General features: G+C 32.5%; 2 protein-coding genes and 1 pseudogene across 3 annotated transcripts; 1 reads left to right on the top strand and 2 right to left on the bottom strand.

Annotated features, from left to right (window-relative positions):
• Positions 1 to 9,519: 9,519 nt before the first annotated feature.
• LOC110669600 (probable pectinesterase/pectinesterase inhibitor 59) lies at positions 9,520 to 12,363 on the bottom strand. The gene is made up of 2 exons (XM_021831314.2): positions 11,125 to 12,363; positions 9,520 to 10,338 (listed from the first exon to the last, which is right to left on the bottom strand). Exons 1-2 carry the CDS (start codon positions 12,011 to 12,013, stop codon positions 9,644 to 9,646), a joined length of 1,584 nt encoding a protein of 527 aa, XP_021687006.2. The 5' UTR covers positions 12,014 to 12,363; the 3' UTR covers positions 9,520 to 9,643.
• A 2,041-nt stretch (positions 12,364 to 14,404) lies between these two features.
• On the top strand, positions 14,405 to 17,518 carry LOC110669638 (endoglucanase 8). Of its 2 annotated transcripts, none has more exons than XM_058132668.1 (7): positions 14,405 to 14,814; positions 15,545 to 15,952; positions 16,025 to 16,117; positions 16,264 to 16,492; positions 16,609 to 16,689; positions 16,822 to 16,985; positions 17,074 to 17,518. In XM_058132668.1, the coding sequence occupies exons 1-7, from the start codon at positions 14,614 to 14,616 to the stop codon at positions 17,401 to 17,403; spliced, it is 1,506 nt and encodes a 501-aa protein (XP_057988651.1). In that variant the 5' UTR covers positions 14,405 to 14,613; the 3' UTR covers positions 17,404 to 17,518. The 2 variants fall into 2 exon arrangements, with proteins under 2 accessions (XP_057988651.1, XP_021687066.2); XM_021831374.2 differs by having other exon boundaries at positions 16,264 to 16,461; positions 16,575 to 16,689.
• Positions 17,519 to 19,687: 2,169 nt separating this feature from the next.
• On the bottom strand, positions 19,688 to 20,346 carry LOC110669572 (vesicle-associated membrane protein 711-like; annotated as a pseudogene).
• Between the last annotated feature and the right edge of the window lie 3,925 nt (positions 20,347 to 24,271).

The following is a 24,271-nucleotide window of genomic DNA, read 5'->3' on the forward strand; positions in this document are numbered from 1 at the left end:
TAAATCTTATTTCTTGAATGCATGATAAACCAATTTAGGCAAGAAAAATCTATAAGCTAAGTCATTTTTAAACTTGGAAACCAACCATTAGAAATCATATGTAGTTTTATGTAAGTGCAATTGATGTTATAATGTTTTTCTATTACAAATTAAAGTTGAGGTATTTTTATATTATATATCTTAAGTTTAGATACTATGAATATAATTTATCTATATATGATATATAGAAGACAATTGTTTTTTTTATCTTTTTCCTTTTTCTTTTTCACAAATTCATCTGTATATTCTAATAAATGTGATTACCAAAACGCATGCACAAATAGAAGTTGGAATAAGAAAATTATATAATTTTTTTCTAATTGAGATATCCACTTATATTTTTGAAAATTTTTTAAAAGAAAGTGAGTGTATAAGTTTGAAACTTGACTAATATTCTAAATGTAGAACAAATATTATTGAGGATTATATATATGTATTTGAAATAACTAGGTAAGAATTTTTCACCAAGTTAGCGAAGAGAACTTAATATTTTATCAAGATATTGAAGTCACATTCTCAAAGATATCAGTCGAGACATCAAATTTTAAGAATTTATAATAAACTTATAGTTAAATAATTAATTAATTTTAATCTTTTAATAACAGTTAATTAAGTTCAACTAATCTCAATCTTTATATTTCATGAATTCAACTAATCTCAATCTTTATATTTCATGAATTCTAAGCTTTTATTCTATTCATTGACCTCCATTCTGCAATAATAAGCCATGATATTAATTCTTATGTTTAATAGGAGAGATTTTTGATGATTTGAAGAAAGTGGTTAATATATAATATACAAATATCTTCCAAAAATGTGATTAGAATGCTAGTAAACCCAACACTGTCGTCCCTACTTAACTACCGAAACCACCTTCACTCATTGTCCATTTGTCCTACATTCTCTTCTCTTCTCTTCTCTAGGACAAATATTATTCAAAGAACCGGTTCTGCTCGTGACCGATACGTTTCCATTCCACCTCCCACCCTCATTATGGCACACGGTTTTCTTTTTCTTTTTTTAATATGTTCTTCAGCTTACTCCCCTGCTACGGAGCTCAAGCCCCGTTCCAACCGCCCATGGTTTCACCTCCGTTTTCTTGTTTCAACTAGATGCATGTACAAACATAAACAAATTATAAGATCAAATTTCAAAATCAAAAGATTCCTTTTGAATAAAATATTTATTTTAGTGAAATATAATATATAAATTTTAAATAATATATATATATGAAGAAATTATCAAGAAACATCATAGAACGATTGCTCCGTCACTCTATTATTAGTCTGCTTGCCTCATAAAAATAGATGCAGGGGTATAAAAGCGTCAAAGGTGGCTCTGTTTGGTTGGTGTTAAATTAGTAAAACCTCATTATTATTGGTCTCCGGGAGTGGGCCCTACTGTATTAGGGTGGAGGATATGGAGACGTCAGGGTCCAAGGAGGGTGACAATTCTCCAAATCGGAGATGAGGAAAAAAGGAGGTGAAGCCGGCTAAGCGTGGGGAAACAAGGCGAGCACTGAGCCGATCGAGTGGTGGAGAACGGGCACCACGCGGGGGAATTAATGATGGCCCCTCTCTGTACGTTGCGGCTTATTGTCTGGGCAAGCCTAGCTGCCACTATCATTAATCTCGCAACTTGCAGCTGCAGGTAGCAATCTTGGCTGCGTTGTGCTTCCGGTCCCACTTCCCAACTTTATTTGTCCTCGTGGGTCCTACTCTTTGTTGGTGGGTTCCCCACTAGATTTTACTGTTCGTCCTCATTTTTAATAAAAATTTATTAACGCGGTAATAATTATACAACATTAATAAATATAAAAATAATAAAATATAGAAAAATAAAAAAAATCAAATAAAATGTATAAAAATTTAATAATTCATCATAATATTATTTACCTTAGTGACACACATCTAATACAGTTTATTTTTAATTTTAAAAAAATACGTTAGGAAAAATTTAAAATTTATATAACTCATTCTATATGTGATGAGAATAGGCTATTTGTTTTGTAAATTTATATGATTTATTTTTAAGTTAAAAGAATAAAAGTATTTTATCAAATTAATCAATGTAAACTAAATTTTCTTTTATTAATTTAAGTATATCGATCAAGTTAATGTTGTAAATAACCAAATAAATTCAAATTGGAAGCAAGCCTATATATTGTACTATGATTTTATCGCTGAAACTCGTTAATTAATTAAAAATTATGAAATTTTTTATATAAAGCAAACATTTTATATATTTTTAAATATAATGTAAAAATAATATCTTGCAATGTGGCGTGATTGATTTTTGCATATATTTAGAGAGAGATCTAGAGAGAGGGGAGAATAGGGTTTATTTTATATTTTTATGGTAAGTGTGATATAGTAAATACTAAGTTTGTCAATTGTTAGTGGTTCAGTGAGAACAAAGTTTATTTCTAATTTTAATTAAACTCGTTATCAATTCAATTAACTAATAAGCTAATTTGATGAAATAAACAATGAAATAGTTTAAAAATCAAATTAAAAAAAAAATTCTAAAAAACAAATTTATATTAATTACTCTTCTAATTTCAGTGTGATTTCAAGCTTTTTATTAGCACAGATTGAAACACATAATGATAATGCCATAAATGAGCTAAAAGCCGCTTCATCATCACCTTGCTACCTTTGTTATTTTTCTTTTTTCTTTTTTTTCTTTAAAATTGTTATGTTTACAAGCTATCTAGATTTGAATAATTTCTTATAGCTAATTAATTATCTAGAGTAATTTCCAAATTTTCAATGGTTTAATAAAGAAAAACAACTCTTTTACAATGTTTCTTAAGTGATAAGGTTTTATGGTTATCAAACGGTAATTATTATTTTTTTTCCAATATTAAAAGACTCAAAAGAATTTAAACTCAATAAAAAATAGTTTTTTCATAATTTTATTTCATTTATTTAAATTTATCAATATTTATATGAGACAGAAATTAACTTAAAGTAGAGACTTTTAATCATATTTTTTAAAAATTATTTAAAATTAATTAATTATGCTAGGTTTAAATGATCAATACTTTTCTTTTTTTTAAAAAAATTTTATTTCTCAATTTTAAAAAAGGAAGATTTAATAAAATGTAAAATTCAATTTAATGACTTGAAGTAGTTTTTAAAATTAAAATAGTTTGAATTACAATAATGAGATTTACAACTTAAATTTTAAAATCAAATGGAGAAAATATGAAGAACATGTGAAGAAAGAACAAGGGACAAAATGCCATCGCGAAGCACCTAATCAGGCAAGCAAATTTGTTCTTATGTAATTAAATTAGACACAATAAACCAAAAGGTCCAACCTGTTCCTTTTAATGATGTGGGGCTATGTTTCAACCATGTGGGTCCCGCTTCATCATTTGGACCGTAAGAAGAACATCATTGTTTCGGTCCGCACGTTTCGGGTGTGGATCGTAACTCCGTTAAGATCTGACGTGGAACCGTTTCGATGCTGAACTTGGCCGCAACCAATAGGAATGCGGCTTATGTAATGCTTCTTTGGCCCCACGTTGATATTTCTTTCGTCATCATCGAAGTGGGACCCTTGTTCCCCTACATACGCGAAGAGCTCGTAGCTTTTCATTGGGATCGGATCGGGCGGCTTACGCCGGAAATTTCTATTGGTATGTATTAATCCTTCGAATTTCACTAAATGACTGATTTACCCTTCAGTTATGTTTAAATCGGATTATATTGAATTTTAATTATTTTATATGTTTACTTTAAAATTTATAATTGATAAAACCTAATTAAATAAGAAAAATTCGATTGTCAACACTTACTATCATGGCCCAAGGAACAAGGTAAAGGAAGTTCGTGATATTGTTCTTGAAATGAAAACATGTTATTTCATAATCATTTATATGAACAGATAATGAATTCATTTAAACTTCTGTTTTAAACTCGCTGCAAGAGAGAATTTTCCCTTATGAAATTGCTTCTCGTTTGTATTTTCTTCCATTTTATTTGATGCTAATCATTTTAATGAAAATAGACAATTATATATATGCATTGATAGAAATTTATCTCTAAAGATCTAATGCTTAAGTTTTCTCCCTTGAAGTAAATGCAATCACTTCTCTCTTTCATGAATTGACTTTCTTTGAATCTTTTAAGAGAGAGAGTTTTTTTTTTTTTCCTCAATTGTTTTTAGAGTTTCAGCTTCTTCTCAGGCTCACCGAGTGTTGCTTCTGGTTGGTTTTCTCTATTCAAATATTGCGGGAAGACTCCCTATTTTGCTCCGGCTAGGATATGGGCTTCTTCTCCACTGCGGTTTAGCTTTATCAATAGTTGTGTTCTGGGTTTTGTTTTAAGGAGAGGGAGATATGAAGGAGATTAGTTACCAAAAAAGCGAGTGTGTTAAAACTCTATTGGATTTACATTTTTCTTGGGTCTATAAGGTGCTGCTGTTTGGTAGAAGAGGTTCATGCATATCTAAGTTGTCGATATCTCCAGGGCTAGAGCCTTCCTTTCTGGTTGAAGGTGTTCACCTAAGGCTATTGTAGATTGAGAGGCTGGTGAGTTTTATCGCACCACCTTCCTAGTGAAGCTAGCAGTATTGATTTTGGAAGAGACGGACCATCAGTAGCCGTTCGGGGTTGAATCTTGGCGGTCCTTGGGTTTGAATAGCTTTTTATATTTTTGGAAAATGGTAGTTTCTTCTGCCCCGTCGACAGTCCAACTGGGAGCAGAGGCTGAGCGGCGGCTTTGGTCTTCTTCCCCTTATCTAGATTTTTTAGGTACTGGTTTGAGCTAAAAACTCTCTGTTGGTTCGTGATTGTTTTGTGTTGGATTTAAGTCTCCTATTTTATTTATATCTCTGTTTTTAGATCCTTTAATCTATGTTGCTCTGTAGACCTTGTTAATGCAATAGCAAAAGTAGTTTTTTAAAAAAATCACTTCTCTCTTTCAGTAATAACACTTAGCTCGTTATGTAGGAAATTAATTTTCCTGAAAAAAATTCCGACATCTGGGAAAGATATCTAAATAGTTTTAGCTAAATTGGCAATGTTTTAAAACAGTCTCTGAAATTAATTATAATGCAACAGTAGCTTTGGAATGAAAAGTTGAAAAATATCTAAAAGAGTATAATGCAACAGCCAGAAGTATGATATACTCAAACACAGAGTATGAATACAGGCAGGCCATATGTGATAGAGATGTTGTACATAATCATAATATTTTGTAGAGAAATGAATTAGGAGAGGACAGTTTACCAGCTTTTTATACTGAAGCAAATTAAAATATATATATATATATATAATATAATAGGAAAAATAGAAATACGAGTAGAAAGTTTATGGGTCCAGCAAAAGCCTTATGTTTATAGGCCACACCTCCAAATTGAGATAAGCTCTTCATGCCAAGCAAGGGCCAATGTGTTTAGAAATCAAGCTGCCCTCGCATTTCTCTGGATCATCTTAATTAAGTATACATTGGCTAGATAGGATGAGGTTGACATGGCTGTAGTTTGGGAGTAATTATATTGTACAATGGTGAATCCATGATATCTTATATGGAATGACAATCCAATAAAAATTAAATATATATACATAAGTAGGCCCTTAAAAATTATAACTTTCAAGTAATTATTCAGTAATTTTTTTATTTTTAAAATTTAGTTACTACTTTTGTTTACTCGTAATTTATTTACTTGTTTACCACTTTACGTAAATTTACCTACATATAATCACTGTGATAAGATATAATTTTTCCTAGTTTGGGATGGTGTAATTTAATATTTAGGTTGGAAACTACAGGATAACTCTGAAATCTTGCCAATTCGGTTAAAGCTTAGAATCAGTGTATATTATCTTCTTAAGCTTTTTAATTTTTAATCTCTTATATTTACAAAGGAAGAGAGGAGAATAGAATTTGAGTCACAGGATAAAAGGAAACAAGGCTCATGGCTTCTTAATTAGGTAGTTCGTAGTCTGAGATCACGGGCGCCAATCTCCATCTAGAAACTTCCTCAAATTTCAACGCATGAATGCATTATATGCAAGTGCTGCACCTTACTTTACTTGGACAGGTTATGACATGGAGAAAAGATTACTGATTCATTACAAATTTAAAATATAAATATATAGATTTTATTTTTTTTATGTGAATTTTATTATATCAAATTTATATAAGAATTTTTCCTATGATTGATTTGGGCTATGTGTTGGATCCCAAGGAAGTGGACTCTTTGGGTACCTGTGCCTAGCAATAATAATTTGACATTCTCATATTCTTAAGAAATTAATGATGATGGTTAAAGAATTTAATTAATTACAAAAAAGGGGTCTCTTGCAGGCATTAACACTTTCGACTAGAGCTTGCTAAGATGCATTATTAGACTTTCAAATTTATCGCAAAATTTTCAGGCATTATCAGAGAATTTCATGTTAAAATTTCATTGGAAGTACTCATGACTCATAAAAAGGAAAATTATTATTATTATTTTAATTTGTAACTCATTCATTGGATTAGAAAAAAAATTTGTAATTAGTGATAATATTTTAAATATTCAGTGTACTCACACCAAGAGCACAGCAGAAGTTTAAGAAAAGCACCAAGGTCCAATCGTGGAAGGAATATTTCCGCGAACATGCTTTGTCTCTCTCTCTCTGGTGAGACTCAAAGAGGAAAGTGGAATTTTTTTTTTTTAAATTAACCGACGTACGTTTTCTGGTGTGAATGTGGATGATGTTGAGTGTTGATGTTAGGTCTTACCTAAAGTGATAATGGAAGCTTGTTTGCAAGTCTATGCTGACCATTTGAATGATATAATTAAGATGTTGAAGGGATTCTACTATATCCCCATTTAGTACTCCAAATTAGAGGCTCTCGTGAGTTTCTTAATCAATTTTTTTCGGTTTGCCTGTCATGGGAAGGTCTTACATTTTATGCTTTTTTTTTTTTTATCAATTTAATTTACCTTTAAAATCCCATATTGAAATTTTAGGACTGAATTATGTAAGCTTTAATTTTTTGCAGATATATCTAAGAGCTTTAAGCATAAAAGTTAGAGAATCTTTGGATGTGCATAGAAGTTTCTACATCAATAAGTATATTGAATTAACTTTGGAGATCAAAGATGCTGAGACCAATTTATAACTATATCATTGCGACTTTTGCACATAAGTTGTATCATTAATCTTTTTCACTCCAAATTCTTCAAAAATTAACGCCAAGTCAATGGCTTTACACTTGCATAACAAATGATACTAATAATTGCTGTGATTTTAAGTGCTATTTTGTTTTTAAGTGAAACTATTACCAAAAATTAGATAATAACATTATGAAGGAGATTTTTATAATTGCGTTATGGTTGTATGTCACCTTCAAAATAATAACGCTAATAATTACCACCATTATATGAATGAGAAATGAAAACAAATTAAGGGTTAAAAGGATGAAAGCAATCATTAATGACTAAGATCATTTTGACTACCTCTCTCCTTCTCTGCGTCATGGTGATAAAGTGCTTATTTTAGCGAGTCACTTCCATGTAAATTAATCTGAACTTTAGGGTTTTACCTGTCCATGGTAAATTGATAATGGTTAATTCAATACATACTGTGAAACGTGTTCACCAATATTAGCAAGTTCTATATCAGGAAACATATGATAATGGTGCAGCCATGATTCGAGAATTGTGGATCCAGTAAGGCTGCGTTTAGCGTTCGTTGAGATAGGACAAGTTTGTCCCGATAATATATCATATTTTTGACATTCATTTTAAGTTTTCCTAAATATATTCTTATATATTTAAATATAGTTCAATTAGTATATATATATATATTTTAAAAAATACTATATTAATAGAAGACAGAGAGAGCGAGAAATGAAGGATTTTAATGTGCATTAAAAATAGAAGTTTAAGAGATTTTAAGTGAGAAATAAAAATGAAGATGATAGCATTATAAGAAGTATAATTAAAAAACGGCAGATGAAATTAGGTCCATGAGCTACAAAAAAGATTGCTCTAAATTTATTCAGTAATTTATTAAATATAAAAGCAATGGTAAGATGTTCAATTTAGTCATTTTATTTATTAGGGAAGTTCATTTTAACTCATTTTTAATTACTTATTTAAATTAGTTCAGAAATTTCAATTTAAACTCAATTTAGTTTAAAAATTAAAATTTACTAGTTAAATTACTTGATTTAAATAAAAAATTAAAAAGTTTTATTCCTTAATTTTAGGTCTAAATTTTTTTATTTCTTATTTTTAATATAAAAATCAAAAAGTTTAATTTCTTAATTTTTTAATTTTTATACTAAATTGGGTTTAAATAAAAATTTTTAGATTAAATTAAATAAAAAATTAAAAATAATTAAATTAAAATTTCTAAATAAATACGAGTATAGTTGAGCTTTAAACCTAAAAGCAAGGTTTTCAAATGAAAAGTTCGAACCTCCAAAAATGTAAAAGCACAACTATTGTTAAGATTAGTCTCGGCACCGAAGAGCTGGTTATCCTAAACCCAAACAAACAAAATTAACTGTGATTGTAGGTTTGCTCTTCCTCCTTAGTAAAGGTTGGCCCAAGCCCAACGCCAAATCATTTCCACTATATATATATAATGGATGGCTTTAGACTCGGAGAACACTTAGTCATAAATACGTTGAAAAATTCTTATTTAAAGTTGATTTATTATATAAATTTAAGGTAAGAATATGTATAATTTATATATTTAATAAATAAATTTTATAATATATTTTATATTTTAAATCTATGTTAAATTAAATTTTGGCAAGAAAAATTTGAAACACCCACCTAATCTTATCAATCAGCTCCCTCAAATTACATTTTAAGATTGGATTAATATAGTTTTAATAATTAAGAAAAAAAATTTTCATTATTTATAATTATATTTAGTTCTTCTAATTAGTATTATGATTGTATACTCAATTATAATTATTGACCCGAATTTTTTTATTATTTTAAAATAATTTTGAATGTAGAAATAATGTCTGATTATAATGCTAATTAAAAGTGATTTCGGTCGAGGCAATAAAGGTAAAAATGAATAGAAATGTAAATAAAAAAAAATTGAAATACACGATTTTTATTGAAAATTATTTATTTAAACTCGATTCATTATAAATTTAAAATATAAATATGTGAAATTTAAATATTTTAATTTATAAATTTCACTATATATTTTATATTTATAATTCATAATAGCCTAAATTTAAATAAAAAAAAACCCCTTTTTATTTGGCTAAGGATTTTTTTTTAATTCTTTTTTACCTGTAATATTTATGGGCTTATTTGCTGATGGGCATGTTGTGACATTTTGTGGGTTAGCCGGCCGAGCGCAATTTTTTAAGGAAGAAGGCAAATTGGTTTGTGATTGCCTTTTGCACGTTGCAACTACCAACCCAGAGTCTAACGATTGATATGTACTTCTAGTTTTTTTTTTTTTTTTTTTTAAATTAAAATTTTAGAATAAAAATCGGTAGATTATCTCAAATCAGGAAGAGTGTTATATCTTTTAAATTAATGTGTAATAAAATGTACAAAGAATTCCAATGGAATCAATAAAGAAATTAATGTATTTAAAAAAAGCATCATAAATAGGGAAAATTCAAAGGCCAGAAATAAATGGAACACCGGTGGCTGGCAACCATGACTGACCGGCAATAAGGCTGGCAACAGTGAAACGAGAGGCCTCAGTGCTGCTAGTTATGACATGAAACCCTTTCCACGTAACCCTTTGTTTGGTGGAAGACCCAGGCCCAAAATTCTTGTACTCTCCATAGTACAATGTGTCCAGAGCAAAGTTACCATTTCCCCATTGTGACCAACCAGCAGGATTAATGAAACCATCAAGGTAAGTCTTAAGAACCACCGTTCGAGAGTACTGCATCCATGGCCTCCCTAAGTATGTCTGAAATGCACCAGCCACCGGTTTCAGGTCCGGTGCGGGCAAAATTTGCGAATTGTGGATTGCAATTCCAGTGTTTTGGAAAGGGTCATTACGGGCTTGTGCCGTGATCATATTTGCTTGACCATTCAAAGGCTTCCTCACATAAATTATGCAATTTTGAAATACAACTGCTGCATTACCAAAAATGAAGTCTATGGTGCCATAGATGTAGCATGCTTTGTAGAATTGTCGTTGAGAGTGGACAAAAAGAGTGTCTTGGTATCCTTGGAAAGAGCATCGATAAAATACTGAGAGATCTGAAGCAGATCGAAGTGCAACTGCTTGGCCTTTCTGGGGACCTGCTGTGTTGCTAAAGGTTATGCCGCGAGCGACAAAGCGAAGGCCATCAATCCCTGCAAATTAATCATGTTATTGGGATATTAGAGTCTTAATTTCTTTAGCTGATTGCACCATAACGATGGTTTCAAGGGATAGTAAAACAAAAAATTTAGCATTCTTGGTGGACATTAACAACTATGGCTAAAAACTTCTGGAATGAAATCATATCAGTTCACGTGATAACAGTATATTAATTGTATTTATAATTAAAATGCTTGTGAATTAATTAAGACTTGTTTAGCTATATAATTATCTCTCTATATATTTATTCTTCACATCTTTGGTCACCCTTATGAGGTCAGACGATCAAGTATACATGTTCTTTTAAAAGGGGGGCAAAAGCCCTTTCCATGCTCTTTTTTCAAGGATAAAGTTACTTTCATAGCCAAAAGGCATAACAGAAAACAATAATATTAGGTCATAATTTTCTGATTTTTTTTTACCATAAACAATTTGAAGAATTGCTCTTTGATTTTATTGGAAATAAGTACCTATTTAATTATATATTCCCAAAAAAATAAATCAAATATACCAAAAAAAATGTAATTATATTAAATCGGCATTCACATATTTATATATATGTACACAGTAGGAAATATCTATTCAATAATATTTTTTAAAAAATGAAGCTCATAAATCATCAAAGAAAACAAAAAACCCATAAAATTTCTCATTTGTTTATACTTCTACTTCAATATTTGTCCATAATATTAATATGTATATATATGGCCAAGAAAAATTAAGCCATGGACAAATTGCTTATATATAAAAAAAAAAAAAGGCATGGAAAACTTTGTTACCAGCAGTTGCAGAACTGTAGGTTGTATAACCACCTCCAACGCTTCTGCCACTCGCTATTATTGTACTTCTCAGGCCATCGCCAATCAGCCAAATATTGTTATTATTGATGCCAACCTCAATATTCTCCCTATAAACACCTCTCTTCACATGGATAATAAACCTAGTACCATATCTCCTCTTTGCCGCCGCATCAAGAGCTGCCTGAACAGTCCTGAAATGCCCCGAACCATCTTGTGCTACCACCAGATTTGCTTTGGCTGTTATTGATGAAGATTGCAATAGCCTCCTTTCGTTCCTCGAGAACCATCTAGGAAATCCTTCTGTATTATTATCCTCTACGGAAAGCAAAACTCCATTAAGAGCTAAGCTGTTGCTAATGAGCTCAGATAAATTATTGGACATGATTGGCATGATAAAATCTGACACGTTAAAATCTAACGACCCAGTTCGGCAAGTTTGGATATTGGTTAGGGCAGTGCTCAGCCAAGTTTGTGCATCAAAATTTGTACAGCCGTTCTTTGTTTGTATACCTTGCAGGGTGCGGTTTAGTTGAACAATGGTATCGGCATGGAGTTTGAAACAATCAATCCACACGGCTCTATGGTCGTGACTTTGGCATTTCGGTTTTAATCTGAAGACCTGCCTTTGTGCACTAAGGGCTCTCTCCAGGGCTAATTGGACCATTATGTTGCGAAATTCTGACCGATGGTTGGGTGCAAAATGTTGGTGCCTTTGGTTGACGAAGTACTTGCATGTTTCAGGGTGTGGTGTCTCATTGCACCACCAGGCGATATTGCTAGCTTTAGAGCTCTTAGATTCTGCACTGAAGAAAATTGAAGACAGGAGGAAGATGAAAAAAATTGCCAATGACCTAATCTTGGTTGCCATAGTTTTCGATTTCCAATTTCTGAATGGGGTTTGATTGTTGAGGATTTTATGGGTGGTCTCAGTCTCGTAGCAAGGGGTTTCTTTAAACAGTAGAAAGAAGAAAAGCTGTGGTAGTAATAGTATTAAATTATAGGGTTGAATTCGGAGAAATGGAGAATTCTATTGAATACATAAATGAAATTGCAAGGCACCCCATGTTGCCTTTACTTCTTGTTGTGTGCAAAAGGAAACTAATATATCCCTGTCTGCCCAAGCACTTACCTGTATACATAAACAAGAGAAGTTAAAAAAGCCAAGAAAGAAGTAATCATTTTTAGTTTATTCTTAACAACCATCATTACATTTTTGACATAAGATCATAGAATTGCTTGCCATTCTGTTCAACAACTTTGTGTGATGAGCCTCAGCCTGCTAATTAATAATATAACATGTCACAATGTTCTCGTTGGTGGTTATTACGAAGAGAAAACATGCCACTAAACGGTAAAAACGAATCAAACGATGTCTGAAATTGATAGATCAAACAAACCCCACGTGATCATAGCTTAACTTATCAGCTTCATTGCAATTTTATAAACTAGTAAATGCTTCCTTGTCAACGCCTCGGTGACGCTTTTATAACTTATATTACAACCCCCTAATCATGTGTTAAAGGAATCCTTGAGTAGGCTGAGCTAGCTGCGGTAGCCGGCAGATATGGAACATGATCCGTACACACTATGATTCCAACATCTAAATGAAAATTTATAATAAAATTAATTAGTTTAATTGGCCAATGGAAATGAGAATATCGATCATTTATGAAAATTTTATTTGTGATATTGAATTAATTGCAATAAAGGAACATAACAAATATTTTTGTTTTTACATATATTGCTTCTCAAGTACATTGGAAGTAACAGTTCCTTAAAAGGAAGAAGAAAGTTTCGTCTATTACTCAAACCTTAGGTGTTCAAATGGCCATTATAGTCGGAATGACCCATGTGGCATTTAGTTTGTAGGGCAAGCAAGCCATATCCTTCCTGTGATTCAAAGATGAAGCACATGAAATTTCAAATAGCAAACACCGACAAGTTTTGTTTATAATTAATTCTCCAATGTTAATATACACATATTCTCCTGATGTGAACTCTTTGGATTGAAATTCAAAGCCTTAAACAGCTACATTTACATGTGTTATTTTCTTTAGTGAAAGTTGCATGGAATGCTTTTATTTTGCATTCATTTTGCAGCACGCATGCAGCTAGCTCCTTGGAAAAATTGCTGCTGTTAGATGAAAGCCTCCATTTTGCCTGACCATGTTTCTACATGAAAAGGGACTAAGCCACTGGACCCGTCTGTCTGGATTATTAATTTATTATATGGGCTGCGCCCAAAATCCCGAGGTCTAGCCGAAGGCCCCGGGGCATTTAAATTTTAGGCCCAAAAGCCCAGTTATTATTGTACTTTTCACATGAATTGAAAAATGAAAATTTTTAAAGATTTCTTTTTTTTAATTTACTTTAAAAGTTACGCAAATTTATAAGTTTAAAACCTTATAAAAATTATGAATATTGTAATATTATTACAAGATTCAACAGAATAGCAATAGAATGTCCTTTTATTAATTCCCTCATATTGTGTATAAATATAAAATTTAAAAATGAGAAGATAAAAATAAAATCTATAATTTCTTAAGCATTCCATATATATAAAAATTAGTTATTAAATAACTTGAAAGTCGATGTGTTTTAACAGTTTGAACTTTTGAAAATGTTAAGATACATGATTTTTGGATAAAAGATGCTTATGCGTACAAGTTATAAAATAGAGATCCTTTAGTAACAGGATTTTCAAACCGCTTTATTTCATTTCTAGACCAAAAAGACTTTCCTTTTTCATTTCCTTTCCTCATGGAAAGTAGGATTTTACAGTCATATAAATATAAAAAATCATGTGATCTAAAACTATATTCAGGAAAGTTTTCAACTAGATTTAGTCCATCATGAACCATATATTTTATAGGTGAGTCCTATGAAGAGCATGGTGGACCAAGTGCAATAAAAGACCCTATATTTAAATTCTTTCCGAGTTAAAAAAAAATGTAAATTCAAATTAGTTTCTTCATATCTAAAATTCAAGTTAAAATTCATCTATAGATATAGGAATTAATTTGCAACTCAACATATAGTAGCCCTAGCACTAAATAACATGGTATGAATATGATCTTTGGCTTTGCAAATTAAGCATCTTGGTAATGGCGATTTAGTAAGTTAATCTCCACGTGCACGAAGCGTATACTTCTTTAGTAGCGGAAAAAGTGTAGATGGAAGGACATTACCTTCAAGCATCAATGAGTCCCCTACAAGACTATAATACCAAATTCACTGTCAATATCAATATTCACCTCCTTTCACGCAGCCCCGGAAGCGTCGTCTCTATTTCTGCGTACAAAACTTTCCATCTACCTTCTTACTGAAAGGAATATAGTTCGCTCTAAAGTGAAGGATCATCCCTACGTTCTTTCTTTCTGCCCTTATGCATTTATGTGTATCTTTCTTGGATAGTTATACAAGAAGTGAAAGAGACGTGGGCTTTCGTTCACCATTGTTTGAGAGAGAATGAGTCTTTTAGAAAGATTGTTGGCATTGGCATGGATGATGGCGATGGTTGCGGTGATGAGGGTCGCTTCACATGATTATGGGGATGCACTCAGTAAGAGCATTTTGTTCTTTGAAGGACAGAGGTCAGGGAAGTTACCCTCTACCCAAAGGATCACTTGGAGAAAGGATTCTGCTCTTAACGACGGCCATCAGATTGGTGTAAGTCTATCTCTTCCCCTGTTTGTGTTTAATTAATCCTAAGCTTCTATTAGTATACATAGCCATTTACGTTTTGTGAGCTCTAGGAGTACAAACATTCACCAGCATTTGGTTTAATATATTTAATGCGCTGAAGTTAAATTAATATGATTACATGCTTGTATCTTGATCGAGGATAGTACAAGTGCCATTGTTTCTCTTATCTCCTGAAGTAATTTCAAGAGATGAAAACATTTGTATCAGGATGAAATTGATGGATGGATGTGGTTTTCCCTGTGGCTTTCATGGTGCAAATTGTTTTGTACATTTGTAACTGAAGTCTCTACGGCTTTTTATAACGAGGGGCGTATTTTCTGGGTTCTGTTAGTCATGTTGGTTAATGGTTATTGACGGATTCAATTTAATGTATACTTGTTGCATTGCTCCTTTGCTCTTTTGAATTCCACGCCAGTTAATTTCTCGAGGGTTCTTTAATTCCTATATCTACTCAATATAGAATTTTTTTTTTAAAAAAAGGGTCAATAATTATATAAAATAAATAAATATTGGGTCATTTTGCAACGTGGACACAGGACATATATTGACATATTACACTTACTAATGTTATTTTAATATATGGTGATAGTCTAGTTTTTATACATGTTCAAATCGAGGATATAATTTAATTTCTTCGTGTAAATTATAAGAAGCCATTTTGTTTATTTAATTCCTTACTGATGATCCTCTGCAGGTTGATTTGGTGGGCGGATACTATGATGCTGGTGACAATGTTAAATTCAACTTTCCAATGGCATTCTCAACGACAATGCTGGCTTGGAGTGTAACAGAGTTTGGCAAGTTCATGGGTCCTGATCAGCAACGTGCACTAGAAGCTATTCAGTGGGCAACTGATTACTTCCTTAAAGCCACCAGCATTCCCGGCTTTGTATTTGCGCTAGTTGGTGATCCTTATGCCGATCACAGTTGCTGGGAGAGGCCTGAGGACATGGACACCCCTAGAACCCCTTATGCAGTCAGCAAAACTTTCCCGGGCTCTGAAGTTTCCGGCGAGATAGCGGCTGCCCTTGCTGCTGCTTCTATTGTGTTTAGGCCAAAAAACCTTGGATATTCTGCAAGGCTTCTCAAAAGGGCTAAAATGGTATGTATAAATTAATTATATCATTTCTAATTTTATGTGAGTTCATTAACTTCTATATTTTGTGTGGATCAGATTTTTGATTTTGCAGATACTTACCGCGGATCTTACAATGTTAGTCTTGGACAATGGGTGTGCCCATTTTACTGTGATTTCAGTGGCTACGAGGTATGGATTGGAAGATGTAGAAATTAATTAATTAATTATCTCTATATAAATATCTTGATATACTTTTAATTCTCAATTTTCGATTATTATTCAGCTTCAAAAGTATTAATAAGTAGCTTGGAAATTAAGATAACATTATGTTACAGGATGAATTGGTCTGGGGAGCCGCATGGTTATATAGGGCCACTAAGGCGCCTAATTACCGGAACTATGTTGTGGATAACGCAAAACATTTAAGCAAAATCTTAGTAAGAAATATAGATGGTGCCACGTATAGCGGTGGTAGTTTCGCTGAATTTGGATGGGATGCTAAGCATGCAGGCATTAACGTACTTGTTTCCCAGGTGAGTATACATGTGTATATTTGGAGCTCTTGTTTCTTTTGATTCCTACAATTTGTTCAGTCTAAATTAAATTTGCCTGTTGCATGCTTATAACTTGTTCATATGTATAATAGTTGCTGCTGAGAAGCAATACTACTAATTTATTAGATCCATTCATTCCCAATGCGGACAAGTTTGTATGCACTGTGTTGCCTGAATCACCTACCCTATCAGTCTCTTACTCTCCAGGTAGTTCCTCTATACACCCAGCTTGCTGTATGCTCTCTATGCTTTAAAAAAAAAAAAAAAAAAAAAAACTTTCGAGTAACGAGGATACGTGATTATTTCAATTAAAATTTAATATTCTTGAAATCATCACAGGAGGACTCCTATTCAAACCAGGAGGAAGTAACATGCAACATACGACGACTTTGTCCTTTCTTCTTCTGGTTTATTCTCTTTATTTAAATCAAGCCAATAAACTGATTTATTGCGGTAACGTCGTTGCCAATTCTTCTAGACTCGTGGAAATGGCCAGAAGCCAGGTATATAAGATCGATCTATATGTGCGTAACTGTATATTGCTTAATTACTGGTGCTTTGAAAGTAATATAAAAGTTTAAAATGGTGAAGGTGGACTATATACTTGGAAGCAACCCATTGAACATGTCGTACATGGTGGGATATGGGCAAAAATATCCTCAGAGGATACACCACCGGGGATCGTCTCTGCCTTCCATTGATCAGATTCCTGAACACATAGATTGCCAGGGCGGAAGTGCATACTTCAACAGTGACAAACCTAATCCCAACTTGCTAATAGGGGCTGTTGTTGGAGGACCTGATATGGAGGATTCCTACGCTGACTCTAGAGCTGATTTTGTACATTCCGAGCCTACTACTTATATTAATGCGCCTCTTGTTGGTCTCTTAGCTTATTTCAGATCCCATCCCTCCTCATAGCGTTTACATTTATTTTTATTTTTATTTTATAGATTTATTCGTCCTTTTTTTTCTTTTGAACTAAAAAAAAAAGTACAGTTTTAAGAAAAATGAAATATTCTTATGAATTATTTAATTATTGTCTCTCCATTTGATTACCATCTCTAATATATTTCAAATCGCTCCTCATTCTAATTGATTAATTTTAAATTTATCCATTCTATTAAAATATGAAATAAATTGTGACACAACAAGATGAAATTAAAAATTCATTATCCGAGCTTTAATTCAGTAATATTTGAGTGATTTTCAAGACTTTGAAGTCTCGAGTTCAAGTTTCAATCGAACCTAATTATATAAAAAAAAAAATAATTATCTAGGCCTAAAGATTAATCTAATTGGTAAATGAGTTTACTTTTCTAATTATTAATTATTATTTGTTTTTCTTAGAGGGCTCCATTTCTAAAGATTAGACTAAGAATTAACTGATGTTACCAATAGATGAGCAACATTATTTACTGATCTTTAAATAAAAATTTTAAAAAAAAGACTGATGCACGGCACATAGACCTAATATGAAACATAAAAAATTGCTCATAATATGATTTATTAAAAAAGATTGTTCCAAACTTAATTAGTTTTTATTAATAATTTTCCTTCTAATTAATAATTGAATATTATAATAGTATACTTATTATTATTATTATTATTATTATTATTATTATTATTATTATTATTATTATTATTATTATATATAGAAGGAGAAAATTCACATCATAAATAACAATTTCTCATATGAAGAATCTGGTCATCTTCTTTTATTAATTCATCATTACTGCAAAAGTAACGAAATTGCTATATCAAACTCAATGTTTGATTAATATGTTACGCATTAATCATTTGATCAATAATCATTATATAATAGATGAGTTTGTTGATCTCATTAATCTTCTTATGGACATTTGACATGATAATTATTCAAATTATGCCTCTCTAATTAATGACACTACTGACTATTGAGAGACTAAGAAGGAATATAGTGACGTATGATGTTCTGCGAGATAGTGAAGGAAATACGGCAACAGATAATAAGGAAAAAGGTTATGTATTAAATTAGAAGCAGGAAATTTTTTTTTATTTGAAGTAAAATTAAGATGAAAGCCACTAGAACGTCAACAAGAAAAAAAAGCAAAGAAGAGTAGTGGTTGATCCTGGTCTTTTTTAATGCCATGTGGTTTTTTTTTGTGGACAGTACTGTGTTGTTGAGGCTGCAATTTTGGCATCGACTCTGTTTATTTTGTAATTTTCTTTTGGTTTTGAGGTGTGTTCTAGATTTTTTTTATTTAGTATCGCAGTTTCTAAAATGGGTGTATTGAAGTCCGTGATTTGTTTCAACTGTATTGGTTAAGTGTTTCCAGAATTTTTATTTAATAAAATTTATTTATAAAATGCTTGATTGCGAGTCCTTTTGACAAAAGGGGAAAGAAACAGTGTCGAAGGAACTATCAAGGATTTGATATCCGCAACAGTACTCAGAATGGATAAAGGACTAGCTGCACGCTGGAGAGCTTTAATAACTGCATGAGAATCGCCTTCAATCACCACATTCTTAAAACCTTTCACTTTAGCTGGAAGGATTGCTTCTCTACACGCAAGACTCTCGAGAATAAAAGGATTAAAAATGCCTTCGTTGAGCTTATAGGGCCAACCATTAGGGAGGCTTCGGTGATTCCTGGCTACTGCCGCAACCACACCTTGGTTCCCACTTTTTCTGACTGAAGCATCAAAATTAATTTTTGCCGCACCAGGGATGGAAGGCGTCCGAGACCCCAAGATATGCTGCTCTGGAGGGTAAGGAGAAATACTTAATTGAGATTGTAATTGCTCTTGAGCAGCCATAAAGTCTTCGAAGTAATGAGTTACCCCCGATGTAGATTAGAAAGAAGTGATCTATCTCCTGCCGGTTGAAGGTATAGCTGTCCTGCTTTTTCCATAGATGCCAAAGGAGGAAGACCAATAAAATAGTCAAGTCAGAGCCATTGTCTTGACTTGAAAGATGGGAAGTTATCTCACTCCAAATATTCATTAATAGATCCTCCCATAAGCATTTGGGATCTCACCCGAAGGGAAGAGTAAATGAAAGGCACTGTTACAATTTCTGTAACTGTGCCCATAGACAATTCAAGTATTTCATATAGCACAAGAAAAAAAATCTAAGAGAATTTACAGCAAAGGAAGTTTAAATGGAAATATCATATACCAATTTAAAGAAAAAAGCACAAAGATTTCACTCTAAAACTTGGTGTCACATGAGGCAGTTAGGTAGTGGAAGTCCGCGACATACAAAAGCCAGCACAACATAGACTATCTCTAAGAGGAGGACCATCAAAGCAACCGTAAGCTTGACGTTTCTTCACCAAACTGTGTTTCTGAAACGACAAGCTTGCTTTCTGAAACGGAAGGTGTTCGCTTGCATATTAGCAGTTTTACCAACCAGCAATTCCAAACGATCACTTCTCTCTAAAACTTTGTCAATATAATCAATCATGGCATTTCTCACCTAACTCATTTCATTTTTTTGTCTATTTATGTCTGCATTTGGATCATTCGAGTAATACTCCATTTGCTGGCCCAAAACCCCTTGAAAATTCATCATTCATGGCATAAGCCTGGGCTAAATGAACACCATGGCCATAATTCGCCACAAATCTCTCATGAATGTCTTCAAGAAATGCAGAAGGAATTCTTCTTCCAGCGGTATCATCAGCCATACAGAGAACAGCGAGGCCATTGGTGCGCTTGACGTGAAATATATAACGATCTTGAGAATCAGAGACATGGCTGTCAATATTGCCTGGTATCTTCTCCAGCATCTTTCTCAATATGGTGCTGGGTTCGTCGCCGTCGAACTAAATTCCGCCAGAACCACCAATCCCCTAGCCCCGGCGCGTATAGGATCTCCATATTAGGGATCTATCATTCTGTTTCTCTTATGTTATTGCCATCTTTCTTTAAATTGTATCTTGAAGTAGTCCATTTCTTGACGCACTTGCTATACATGATGACGCTAACTTAATTCACATAAAGGATTTCATTGATCATTATCCCACACCATATAAAGACACGTAAGTGCCACCTTGCAGCCTCAGATTATATAAAATAAGGTAAAATTTTGGCTAAATAATCGTTGATCAAGACACATGAGAATCATTTATTAGCGAGTCTCATATTCATGATAAGAAAAATTCATAAAATAAAATCTTATTAGAAGAGAAGTAGACATTTGAGAGAGAGAGCAAGAGTAAACATATGTTCATGGACCAGTTTGGAATTGAGCTTAAATTAAAATCAGACTGATTAAATTTAAAAAAGGGAAAAAAAAAAAAAAAGTGTGTTGGCCTCCCGCCCTCGTCGTGCAGACAGTTGTAACGGTCTTAAATTATTTTGCAAAATTTATGAAAATGCCATTCTGGCATTTTTAGCCTTTTTTTTTCTTAAAAAATATAAATGGCAATTTTATTCATTACTATAAAATAACTATGTTTTGAAAATATTTTAGAAAAAAGAAAATATGAAAATTGCGTATTAAATTATTTCAATTCTTTTAATTTATTAATTTTTATTATTTCAACAAAAACTGACACACCTTTTCTCACAATCATGTGGGATCCACTCCCTATATAATAGGAAAGACTCACTTTCTGTGAGAGAATGAGCACTATTTTTTAGTGCTCCTGGTGTACCTAATAATTAGCCCACTCACCCAAACTAAATTTTTATGAAAACAATGAGCATTTTTATTCTTCTACTCTCAAGAAAATGCAAACATAGAAATCTTAATTATCAAATAACTAAAATAAATTCCATTTATTTTTAAAAAAATTTCTAATATTTGAAGTTTCTACATGTAAAAGGCACCTTACAAAATTTTCCTTTCATTTGTTACTATATGTAATTTTCCTTTCATTTGTTAATATATGTAATTTTCTTTTATTATTTTTATGATTAAAAACTATATGTAGCAGGAGAATTCTTTTAATTAACATTGTACTTCAATTTTTTTTTCATTTCTAAATACATGTATTTTTAAAATAAAAAAAATACACAATAAATATTATTTAAAAATGCACTATTATTTTTCTTAATTACAAAAAATTGAACAGTTAGAATAAGATAAAATTTTAGATAGTAATAATATAAATCAGATTGAAATCAAAATCAATCTTAAATCGCTATTCAGTCCAACTGAAAATTATATATATTGGAATTGTTGGGAATTGAAATCGTGAAAAACTCAACCCAACGGTATGATTTAGATTCTACCCAACTATAATTCAAAATCATTGATTTCAGATTAGAATTGGTTCAGATCAATCAGACCGCAATCAAGTTCACGGAAACCGGACCGTGGCATGCCTAAGTAGGGGTGAGCATTCAGTTCAAACCGAATCGAAACGAACAGAACCGAATTAAATTATGAAAATTGTCACGACCCAACCTATGGGCTAGGACTAAGCCCCGAGGCCCGTAGTAAGCCTAACTGCTCATTAACCCAACTCTAAGGCCCATTTGGGCCCAATATCAAGAAAACAAACCCATAAATGGACTTTCCAACGGGAGTTTTCACTCACCCGACTGTAAACATAATAAATACTCAATTGGGGAGCTCCTCACCCTCCACATACTCATATCCTCATAAAATAAATGGGAGCTCCTCATCCAATCCATCAAACATGCATATCATTATACGTTTACAGTCCAACATGATAATAATATTACCTATAATCAAATAAATACTTCTAACACATGCGAAAATTCTAGGAGTAAATAAAATTACACAAATATTGATAAACAACTGCGAAGGAGAAAAGCAGTTAACCAAAATAAAATCCTCCAAAAATATTGAGCAGAGTGAGCGAGTAAAATATCAATTTTAACCATAATCTCTATAACTATCTAAAACTAATGCACCCTGTAGAGTGAAATGCAACATCAACATCATTTTCACATCATAATATCAAAAAGGTAATTTGGAGCATTCACGCATCCTGTAGCATCAATCATAACATATGGGAGCTGATCCCCTATACAGCTCTCTTAAATCCAACCTAGTGCCAAGAACTCGACTTTCGCAATAAACCAAATCGAGGGTCCCAGAACTCAAGCCGTGACTACCTCTCGAAGGATCGGGTTCCCGAAGAACTCGCAGCGTGACTACCCGCCCTATCCATAGTCCACGTCACATCACACGCAATTACCACAACAACATCATAGCACTTTAAATCAATGCATCATAAATCGTGCCTAGAGTTTAACTACATAAATATATGCATATAAGTGATGCATGGGCATAACATATAATAATATCGAAATTACAATTAAAATTAATATTTTACTCACAGATTTGACGACAATCAGAGGAAGAAGGGACAATTTTATTACAATCATTTAATAAATTTGACTCAATACAAACAAAGAAAAAGACCAATACGCCCTAAGTCGAAATCCGTCTCCACTATACCTAGGACCTACCCAACAAAGGGCTCAAAACACACTTCTATATTCACAATCCATATGTCCACAACTCAATCACATCACACAGCCCCTCCCGCCCATCAAATCAATCATCCATCACAACATGTAAAATTTCAATTTAGTCCCTATAATTGACCATTTTTGCAAAAAGCGCCCAAATAAGCTCTAAAAATTCTAAAACTTTGCCTCATGTCCTTAGCAATATTACTAAGCTATTGCAAAAGAATCATAATTTTCTAAGCTACCACGAATATTTTATGGATTTTTAATCCTATTTAAGCGAGAAAATTACGAAAAAGTAAGGTTTGGGTTTACCTTTGCCAATTCCGACTTCGAACGCTGAAGTCCGACAATGGGGCTAGCCAAAACCTCGGTCCAATTCGAGACTTTTTGAATTTCACAAACTCAGTCAATCGAATTTCCGCGAATCGAGGATACCTACACGAAGCCCATAACACGGGGTTAGTACATAAATTTTTCAGAATTTTCTAAGCTCATTAAATGCTCGGAAAAACGAGACCCACCGAAAAAGGTGAAAAATTTGAAATTTATGTCGAAACTCTCGACGAGTGGAGCGTCTTTTTCTCGTGGAATTCACGATATCTAGCCCAAAAGTCGAAATGGGCTAAAAACTTCTGAGCAAAATTGGACAAACCGCTCGATGGATTTGGCGTTCTTGGTGTCTATGGAAAGCTCTCACGAGTAGATGATTTTAGACACAAGACCATTGGTGGCCGGATCGGCGGATTTTGAGGAAATTGAGGAGGAGAGAGAAAAGAGAGAGAAAAGGGAGAGGGAACGACGCGCGCGGGGAAGAAAAAGGGAAGGGAGCCGGTCCGATTCGATCGGTTTGATTCGGCCGGTTCGATTTGAAATACAAAATTTTGAATTTTTACTCTGCCTCGGGACCGAAAACGAGGTCCAAAAATTCTGAAAAAATTCCAGAAAACTCAGAAAAATATGTAGACTCCAAATATATTTTTAGTTTTGCCACGTGGTCTTTAAATTAATTTTTAAAATTCATCAAAGTTTATATTTTCGGAAAATCGAACCCGATTTTTAAAATCCGAAAAATCTCAAAAAAATTCCTAAAATTTAAATAAAATTAAAATACCAAAAATGCTCATAAAATTTAAAATTTTGAGGTGTTACAAAAATCAAATTACATATTTTAGAAACCAAACCGAATCGAAATGGATGAAAACCGAATCGAATCAAATCACTCTATTTCTGTTCAGTTCGATTCAAATTGATCTATTTTGATTTTTGATTATTTTTAATTGAGACTTTATTTTTAAGTTATTTAGTCTAATTTTAATTTTGGTTTGAACCTAATAACTATTAATCAATAAAA

The sequence above is a fragment of the Hevea brasiliensis genome, chromosome 13 (genome assembly GCF_030052815.1).
Source record: "Hevea brasiliensis isolate MT/VB/25A 57/8 chromosome 13, ASM3005281v1, whole genome shotgun sequence".
Classification (NCBI taxonomy): Eukaryota; Viridiplantae; Streptophyta; class Magnoliopsida; order Malpighiales; family Euphorbiaceae; genus Hevea; species Hevea brasiliensis.